A 10,582-nucleotide genomic window follows, 5' to 3' on the forward strand; every position below is an offset into this window, starting at 1 on the left:
TTATTAAGATTTGTTTGGTCCAGAAGCCTCCTAAATACTTGGATATCATCATTAAACGTGGTTAGGCCATTTCCAACTAAAGATAATGCCAAATCCTTTGTCCTTATCCAAATACACTACTTTTGAAGCCTATAAATACAAACCTAGGGCCCATATTCACAGCATCTAAAAATTGGAGGCGATGTGCTATCAAATTAGAGAGTGAACTACGAATTTCAGAGGAGTGCTAGCAGATCTTGGCAAACTCCGGTGTAAAGAGAGAGCTATTCAAGGATCTAAGGCCCGTTTCATCATTCCTTGAGATCAGACTTTGTTTTAATCTCGAGAAGAGTCGTAATCTCGTTTGGTCGAGATTATCACTTCTACGATTGTTTCCTTTGTGAAGCAAAAACATTAAGTTTTCGTTCTGTCAACCGGATCTAATCCGCAACGGTCCACGGACTAACGCGTCACCGACACAGGAAAAGATCACATGCAAACATAGACTAATAAATAGGATTTGTGTGTTGTTTGACAAAGTTATAATCTTTTATTTTTCATTGTGTAAGGAGATCTTATAAAAAGATCACTTTTTTTTTGAACTTACTGTAACTACTGAAGTTGTAATGAGTTTAGCAATAAAAAAGGTAACTTTCGAACCAAACATTATCATGTTAGGTCCAATTTGGTTCATATTAAGTCTAATTAATTTTTTTAAGTATAGTTTAAATTATGTTAAGTCTAATTTAATTTATTTTAGGTCTAAAAATAAGTTGAATTAAAGTTAATATGAATCATGTTAAGTCTAATTTAATATGTTTTAAGTCTAATTTTATGTTAAGTCCAATTTGATTCATATTAAGTCCAGTTTGATTCATGTTAAGTCTAATTTAATTCCTTTTAAGTCTAATTTAAATCATATTATGTCTAATTCAACTTATTTTACGTCTAAAAATAATTTGAATTAGACTTAACATGAATCATGTTAAGTCTATTTCAACTTATTTTAAGTCTAATTTCATGTTAAGTCCAATTTTGCTTCATGTTAAGTCCAATTTAATTCATCATGTTAAATCTAATTTAATTCTTTTTAAGTCTAATTTTAATCCAGTTTAGTGTTAAGTCCAGTTTAGTTCGTTTTAAGTCCAGTTTGGTTCATGTTAAGTCCAGTTTGATTCGTGTTAAATCCAGTTTGGTTCGTGTTAAATCCAGTTTGGTTCGTGTTAAGTCCGTTTTAAATTATTTGAAGTCTAATTTAAATCGTTTTAAGTCTAATTTAAATATTGTTAAGTCTAATTTAAATTATTTTAAGTCTAATTGAAATTGGACTTAACATGAAATTAGACTGAAAAGAAAATGAAATAGACTTAACATGGATTATATGTTAAGTCCAATTCGGTTCATGTTAAGTCCAATTTTAATCATGTTAAGTCCAAATTCGGTTCATGTTAAATCCAATTCTATTCAAATTAAGTCCAATTTAAATCATGTTAAGTCCAATTCAACTTATTTTAAGTCTAATTTCATGTTAAATTCATATTAGTTCATGTTATGTCTAATTTAATTTATTTTAAGTCTAATTTAAATCATATTATGTCTAATTCAATTTGTTTCAAGTCTAAAAACAAGTTGAATTAGACTTAACATGAATCAAGTTAAGTCTAATTCAATTTGTTTTAAGTCTAATTTCATATTAAGTTCAATTTAATTCATGTTAAGTCCAATTTGGTTCATTTTAAGTGTAATTCGGTTCATCTTAAGTCTAATTTAATTCCTTTTAAGTCTAAATTATATCATGTTATGTCTAATTCAACTTATTTTAAGTCTAAAAATAAGTTAAATTAGACTTAACATGAATCATATTAAGTCTATTTCAACTTATTTTAAGTCTTATTTCATGTTGAGTCAAATTTGATTCATGTTAAGTCTAATTTCAATCATGTTAAATTCATTTTAAGTCTAATTTAAATCATGTTAAGTCTAATTTAACTTTTTTAAGTCTAATTTCAAGTTCAGTTCAATTTAAATAGTCTTAAAACAAGTTGAATTAAATATAACATGATTTAAATTAGACTTAACATGAATTAAATTAGACTTAACATGAAATTAGATGTAAAACAAGTTGAATTAGACTTAAAATGAATTAAATTAGACTTGAAATAAGCTGCATTAGACATAACATGATTTAAATTAGACTTAAAATAATTTAAATTAGACTTAACATAGATTAATTAGACTTAAAATAAGTTGAATTAGACTTAACATGAATTGAATTATACTTGAAACAAGTTGAATTAGACATAACATGATTTAAATTAGAATTAAAAGGAATTAAATAACACTTAACATGAATTAAATTGGACTTAACATGAAATTAGACTTAAAACAAGTGGAATAGACTTAACATGAATTAAATCATACTAGAAACAAGTTGAATTAGACATAACATGATTTAAATTAGACTTAAAAGGAATTAAATAACACTTAACATGAATTAAATTGGACTTAACATGAAATTAGACTTAAAACAAGTGGAATGGACTTAACATGAATTAAATCATACTTGAAACAAGTTGAATTAGACATAACATGATTTAAATTAGACTTAAAAGGAATTAAATTAGACTTAACATGAATTAAATTAAACTTAATATGAAATTTAACTTACATGTTAAGTCTAATTTAACTTGATTTTAGACTTAACATGAAAGAATAGTGGAGATAAGGACATTTTGGGGCTTTTTTATTTTTTATTCTCTCTCTATGTTTAGTTGGCAGGAGATAATTGCTAAAGAAAAGTTGTAGAATATAGATATCTAATTTAAAGGCTAAAACACATGGGAAAAATCAAAGAGGCTGCAACACATTTTTTGCTTTTGGAGCATTGACACAATTTTCCCTAAAATCTTACCTTTATCATTCATATTAACTGCAATCAAGCATTTAACGAGTAGCTAGAAAAATTACTATATTCCTATTTCATTAAAAAAACGAGGGGAAAAAAAGCATCAACAAAGATGACTTGAGATTTTATTTAGGAAAATGAACTAACAGGAAACAAACAGTGAAGTTTATATTTTTATCGTATTAGTTATTAGTTTCTTTAACGGATAAGTAGCAACTTATCCAGGTCATGGTCGACTTTTTTCTCTCCGTCAGAGTTTACCCTACTTAATTACTGGAATGCAGTAATATCGGATTCTACAACTAATGTATATCAGATTCGGCTATACTACAGTAAGATATCATTCGAAGGTAGCATAAAATATGTTACCTTAACACACCTCATTCTTCATATCTTAAATTTCAAATGAGTTAATTAAATATAAAATGATATACACAATATAATAAGATCCAAAAAGATCCCGACTGAGACAGGGGGCTTGAAAATTGGAGGGGAGAAATTCACATAGAACACGGGAAGTGCCTGAATAGAGCTCAGTGCGAGAAGATTTGAGCTTTTCATGTTTGAACACGGCCCGTCAACTTCTATGCTCCGCATAATTGCTTGTAGTCATCTAGAGATGCAGCTGGGAGACAAAAGATTCATAACATTTATACATTGAGCAACATAATTCCGAAGATAATCAGGGAATAATGAGTATGTATAGATTTCTGGCACTTGCACAATAGTTTCCCGTGCTGCGGAACGGCTGTCGTAACAGCTCTGAATCAATTGAGGGGGGGGGGGGGGGGTGGGGGGTGTGGGTGGGGGGGGGGCTGACTATGCGCAACGATCAGAAGCTGAGGGGGGAAATAAGCATATGGAAAATATTTGGGTGGGGGGGGGGGGGGGCTGCTAGTGCAAACATGAAGCTAGAGGGAGGGGGGAATAAGCCAGGAACTGATGGCCAGGGGTTCATGTGCATGTAACGCTATACATTATTAAGCTTAGAACCGACAGGAATGCCCTTACAAATAATAAGCATTGGGTGTTTTCAGTTAGGAGCAGGAATCAACCTTTTCCCTACTTGCAACATGTATCCTTGCTCCCCACCTCCAAACTTCTACTGCTGCCATATTGCTTGTCGCATCTAGAATCAGCTGCGGACAAAAGATTCATACATTTTCACATTGAGCAACATAATTAACCGAAAACTAATCAGAATATTGAGTATTGTTAGTTGCACTTGCACATAGTCCCCCTGCTGCGGCTGTAGTACCACAGCTCTGAACTCATTAGGGGGGGGGGGGGGTGGGGGGGTGGGGGGGGGGCTGCTATGCGCAACCGATAAGCTAGAGGGGGGAAATAAGCTATGGAAAATTTGGGTGGGGGGGGGGGGGGGGCTGCTATGTGCAACCATGAAGCTAGAGGGGGGAAATAAGCTCAGAACTATGCAGGGGTTCATGTGCAAGTAACCCATACATTATTAAGTGTAGCCAAACCGACAGCAATCCCTCTACAAATAATAAGATGGGTTGTTTTTCAAGTATGGAAGCAGGAATGCACCTTTCCTTACTGCCATCATAAGTCTTCTCCCAATTTGCCCAATTTAAGATCACCATAGCAAGTATCTTTGCAAGCCGTAACTAGTCCCCCTTCTACTGTAGGAGCTCTCAGGGGTGTACCAGGCTCTGTTGTTGTAGCCTCTAATTCCACCTGCATGCAAAGATGGCAGTCTAATGATGACTTACAAAGTTCACAATGTGGTTCCAAAGAATTTCATCAAATTCAAAATTGCAGGCTTCTCCATTTACTTAGCGATTTAGCTTACCCAGAACCAACGAGCTCCAAATATAGACACTCAACCTTCCTTTCAAAACTAGGAATAAGGGACAAGGATAGCACCTATACCTTAGAATAAATAATAAATATACAGGTTCTAGCAGCAACTTTTCTCCTACAAATTCTAAATTGTTCGGATATGGTAGCTTATCTGCGACGACAGAAATTATTAGCCCTTTCTCTTCATCCAAAACAGTGTTTCAAAGAGCTGGCACCATAGAAACTTAATTACACGTGCAGAAAATGGTACCTAAATTTTTTAAAGAAACATGCAAAAAGGCATATTTAAGCCAAGCAACATCAAGCAGATGATGGGAAAAAAATCAATGTGCTAAGTATAAACAGTTTGTTCATCTTTGTGCATGCGTAAATTGTGCAGAATCCTAACGATTAGCTTTACGTGAGGATGGATGGAGTGTAATATACAAAAAGGAATTAAATTGTATATAAGGGGAATTGCAAGTGTAAGTTGTCCAGAATTCTAATGCTTAGCTTTATGTGAGGATGGATGGATGGATGGGGTGTAATGTGCAAAAAGAAATTAAATGGTACAGGTTTTTATAAGGGAAATTGCAAATTTGTATGAGATAACCTGATGTCAACTTGACAGACCACTGAGGTGATGCAAGATTTCAGGCAAAAGAGGCACACGTTTAAACTCAGGTTTCCATCTTGCAAACCATGCATTCATGCACCAAATAAGCCAAAGCATGTAAACAACATTGAAGCAGAAAAATGATAGAAAATTTACCAAGTACTTGTCATTTTCTCCAGACATATGCCAAAAGCCCCAAGGAGAAATTTCCCAGCTCACAGTACCAGTCCAGGGCACAAACTCATAGAAAGATCCCTCATAATGGACTCCAATCTGGATCAAATAAATGGAGTTGAAAATATAACCATTGCTCCAAAGTGCCATAACATGAAATACCCAAGATAATGTAAATTCAAAAGAACCGCACATAAGTAAAGTCAATACAATACTATAACATGACACAAAATGACAAACCTAAACGCTCTGAAAAATATGTATTACAAATTGAAAACAAATTGTTCAAAGTGAATAGGCGAGAATACTCACAAGAGATTTGTGCGACGTTACTAACTGCAAAAGTTGTAGAAACAGCTAACACTTTTTCTAGTCTAGTACAGAGACAAGTGTATAGTTGAAGGCAAACATGCGGTTGAAGAATTTCCAGAAAAGTAACCTAGATGTCCGGTCCCTATTCATATGCTAATGTGATTTTATACTGATAATAACTCGTTAAAAGTGTAGCATGATGATTGCTGGCATCCATGAAAAGAAGAAGGTTAGCGAAGAAAGGAATTTTCGTGTAGTTGATTTAAATATTATGTATATCATGAATGTTTCCCATCAGCCCTTGTTCCTGAGATCTGCCAAATTCTCAAATCATGTTCCTTTCTCTAGCCTTCAGCTAAAAAAAATCCTATGAATCAGGCCTAGCTTTGAAACAATCAGGTTTGACCAGATTGAATTACAGCAAAAATAGGTCAAAGGAAACTGGATTAGACCACATAACAATGATGATAAAACCAAGATATTAAAGACCACAATGTTTACCCAAGAATCAACTCGAACTGATCCTAAATGCTATAACGAAAGCTAGAAGGTAGGATCTGAAAGATAGAAACTGGATCAGCATTGGACCATGTTGTGTTTCCATAATTAAATCCTTAGTTCTCTTCAGTTCCAAAAAAATAATCCATTAGTGTGGATGCATGAAAAAAATTAGAGTCAGCAGAATATATACCAAAGCAGGACTTTCAAAGTTCTCATTCAAACCAGGTAGCTTCCTCAAGCCTCCCGCTGCAGTTAGAGAAACTTCCCCTGATACACCGTCAAAAACATTACAGTGAACCTGCAATGAGGAAAACAAATTCACAGAGATACTGTAAGGATTGCAATATAAATATTGCAAATATGGTCATGGTGAGAGTTGACATGGGGGACTTGTTTAAATAGCATATAAGTCATAACTAGCAAAATAATTCTAAGCAGATATAACAGTCAGGCAACCTAAAGTTCAGATAAAGTCCTAACTGGTGCGCTAAAAAAGTAAATCAGAGATTAGAGTTACATATTATATAGATTGACATATCACAAGAAAAGAAAAAGAAAATCTTACCCAAAACCATTTTCTTGGAAAACCTCCACCCCAGTTCTTTTCCGAATAAGATGGAGCATTTTCAAATTCAAAGAGTTGCCCATCGTACTCTATCCAACCTGTATTAACACATTCACTGTCCCATAAAGCACATCTAAGAAATGATAAGAATCACATAATGTAGCTGAAATATCATATGGTTATGAAAACTAAAATGACAACCCCACTGCTAAATTTGTAGAAATTTTTATTCATCTTCTCACATTCATAGATGCAGCAATTGCAGGAAGTAGACCTGTTCATTTTACTTCCAAGGAGGATAGAGAACAACATATACAAAGTTTAACAAGCTGTGAAATATAACCCATGAATACAAATATTATAACGACAATGTGTACATGTGTGTGCCGTGCACAGGACACAAATTAGCAACCTAGCTACAGAGATTTAGAGAATTCAATCATGTAGTTTTGATCCCTGCAGTTCTCTATACAGCTCATAGCTGCTTCATATTTCATCTAAAATCCACTCCATCTGGCTCAAGCCTCTTCCCTAGACACGCACCTTGACCCCACCCTTTCCATCCAGAATGATCATCGACAACTGTTTCTACTGGACAAAGACTTCGTTATACCTGTTGACAAGCCATATGCCATGCATATTTGCCAATGAGGTTCGAAAACTGGAAAAGCTGCAAGCCAGCCTGCAGTTGACTTTTGCTTAGAGTTCACATCTCCCCAGCCATATACTGGACATGTGCTATATTCCCACTGTGCACTCTGTACAGTCTGCAGATGCTTTGACCTATCATTCAGTGATACCAGTATAAGTCAAATACATGGAACTTTGATGGAAGTCATTGACATGCTCATGAGTCATATGCCAATATGAATTAATCTTACTTTGAATAATAAAACAATGCAGATAACATGGAGCATAATTGGAAATGAACATTTAAAGGAATGCAGCCAGATCAACATATGTGAAACTAGTTTTGAAGATAGGAAAGCCTTTCTCGTTCTTATGCAGTTTCGAAAAGCTCAGTGAAATATTTTGTTTATGTCAGCAAAGAAGCACATCTATTTATAGGGATAAAAGTTCAGCAATATTCAGAAAAGCTATTCAGACCAGAGTACTTATTGCCCATTCAAAGAAGAAAAAGAATGAATTTAAACACAAGGCTCTGCAATTTCCTCCTTTTCCCTTTTCTCTTCTTTCAATAAAAATTTGATAACGATTAGGAAAAAAGTGATGAGCAAAATCAGTGGGTCTACAATCATATTCCACAAAGTTTCAAATGTTTAGAAGCTTCAATAAATTGCATCATATTAAATTATAAGGTAGAGTCAGAAAATAACTAATATGCATTGAAGATATCCAGAAAGAAAAGGATGAGTCCCTACAAATCTAAATAACCATATTACTTCAAAAGCAAACAAGTTGCATCCACAATCGCAAATTAAATACAAATGAATATCTTCAACTAGCAATACTAAGCCATACCTTCCATCATCCCGTATAGAACCTTGATGCCAAATAGGGGTGACCTGGAAACCTTCCAAAACACGTTTCCTAAATTCCTACATACGATAAATTAAAAATGCTTAAGGTGGCATCACCAAAGAAAAGTGGAATCTATCATGCACACATGCATGCACACACAATTTGAACATAGAGAGCTTAAGTTTACCTTGTGCTTCCTCGGTTAATTGCTTTAGTATTATCTCGTAATAAACTTGCCACTTAACTTCTAATGCACATTTCTGGAAAAGTACATTAAACATTTACCTTTAGGTCGTACTTCACATAGGAAGTGATTAAGTTTACAGTAATTACTTTAGCTTTTATGTTTGCATTACACACAGATGTTGGCGCAAATGTGTTAAAAGTATTATTTACTTCTCCCTCAAGCTTGTCAATAAATAAGTTGTGCACTCAAGGAAGTGACAGCTGTAAGAAAACTTGTTCAACCATTTTAAATGTAGCAGGTAATACGTACCTTTGAACTAACAGATCATGTTACAAGCAAATTTAACAGGCTGATTGTTTGATCAAGTACAACTTGAACCAAATTGTCATCACAAAGTTGATGTGCATTTAGGAAAAGATAATTTGAATAAAAAAGAAAATCAAAGAAATAAATTTACCTGCGGTGGGACCTCCTTGTCAGGTGGTGATGCATCTTTCCCCGGTATGAAGGTGTTCCCTAGCATCAATTCATGCCTACCTATGCAATATAAAATAATTAGCTGAAGGTCATAAAATTGTTACAACACATTTCTGCAATGTGTATGCACACACGCACACAAAAACACTACAAGAACACACATGTAAATAGATGTGTATACTAGCATGTATGTTTGGATAATAAAACTTACTTCCCCAAAAGTTTTTAGACTCTGGAACATATTGACAGATATATTTATCATCAGCACCAAGAATCTGAGCCCCAACTCCAGTAAATCGAGGTCCATGGATTGCCCTATCCAGCGTACTCATTCCATTGGGAAATGCAGGATTCTCCACCGAGTACATGAAACAGAAGGTTTGTCTACTTTCAGGGATTGAAACCTTGAAGTACCAACCCTCAAAGAACAATCTTGCTGTCCCGTCAAAGTGGTACCTTACAGATATAACATTCAGCAATTTGAAAATTAATAAAATAAAAAAATCAAATATCATCCGTCGAATATGCATTGTTGACTTAATACATAATAAAATCAAAGGTAAATTTCACAACACCACCTCGAAGGCATGAACTTTGGGGCCCTTTTCACAAAACTACAATGTCTGACGGCAGTTAGGATAAATTGCAACGCACATGATAATTTTGGTAAATTTTATCACTATACATTTAGTATGTCTTCTCTATTAGCGCATCCTAGTCTCCAATTTCAAGGGTAGTTTAGACTTTGTATCCTAGCTGTTAATGGTAAACAACAATTTCCATTAGTCCATGATATTTTTCTATAGTTTGAAAGTTCACGGTACTTTGTCCTAAGAAAATTGAGTAAAATAACAGACAACCTTTCATCATACCGTCAGTATCAATTACTAAAAGGGGGTTAAGTGCAATTTTTCCCTTCTCATAAATTAACAATCCACGGAAGAACTAAAAGGTTATGGTAGTTTTATGCGAAGATCAGTCAAAATCCATGATAATGTTTGTGAAATCCAACCGAAAATCAATCAAACGCTTCGCGTGCTTCTCAGAATTACCCGCTGTGAGGAGTTCTGAGCGCTCTATCAGTAGGAGTAGGCTTATACACAGCTTCACAGTAGCCGGAGCCGCCGCTTCTCCGCCGCGACAGCCGAAACCCGCTGCGATACCCTCGACGGCGGCGAAACCCTAGCTTGTAACGGATAGGATCGGCCGGGAGGCGGAGAAGGGATAGGGATGAGGCGGCGGCGGCGCGGCGGCGGCGGAAATCCATGAGGGAGAGTGAGATTGAGTGGAGTTAGGGCATCGGAAATGGAATCGGACATTTATTTTATTTTTATTAACGGGTGGCTGAGGTTGGAGCGCAACGTGGGGATTGTTTGTTTTCTCCGGGGATGTTTTCTATGCGCAACACTACGGGGGGATGTTTGGTTGTTGTTGGTAAAATTGTGTATTTGGGGCTGTTTGGTTAGAATTTTTTTCTCTTGAAAGCCTGTCAAAGTGTCACTTTTTGGCAGGCTTTCAGCCCAAATCACCTCTAAAAAAGAAGATTTTGGCTGAAAGCCTGTCAAAAAGTAACATTTTTGACAC

The 10,582-nt window shown here is 35.0% G+C and overlaps 1 protein-coding gene across 1 annotated transcript; it reads right to left on the reverse strand.

Annotated features, from left to right (window-relative positions):
- Window positions 4,411-10,265, reverse strand: LOC109821288 (probable tocopherol cyclase, chloroplastic). Its single transcript, XM_020387474.1, has 9 exons — window positions 10,051-10,265; window positions 9,210-9,454; window positions 8,979-9,058; window positions 8,335-8,411; window positions 7,466-7,635; window positions 6,853-6,950; window positions 6,478-6,585; window positions 5,457-5,573; window positions 4,411-4,579 (listed from the first exon to the last, which is right to left on the reverse strand). Exons 1-9 carry the CDS (start codon window positions 10,263-10,265, stop codon window positions 4,445-4,447), a joined length of 1,245 nt encoding a protein of 414 aa, XP_020243063.1. The 3' UTR covers window positions 4,411-4,444.

This window comes from Asparagus officinalis, chromosome 8, assembly GCF_001876935.1.
Source record: "Asparagus officinalis chromosome 8, Aspof.V1, whole genome shotgun sequence".
Lineage (NCBI taxonomy): Eukaryota > Viridiplantae > Streptophyta > Magnoliopsida > Asparagales > Asparagaceae > Asparagus > Asparagus officinalis.

Coding starts and splice junctions, on each gene's coding strand:
- LOC109821288 (XM_020387474.1), bottom strand. CDS start 10,265: ATGGATTTCCGCCGCCGCCGCGCCGCCGCCGCCTCATCCCTATCCCTT. Junction 8,412..8,978: donor ACAAGGAGGTCCCACCGCAG/GTAAATTTATTT, acceptor TATCGTATGTAG/GAATTTAGGAAACGTGTTTT. Junction 6,951..7,465: donor GGCATATGGCTTGTCAACAG/GTATAACGAAGT, acceptor GTGTTAATACAG/GTTGGATAGAGTACGATGGG.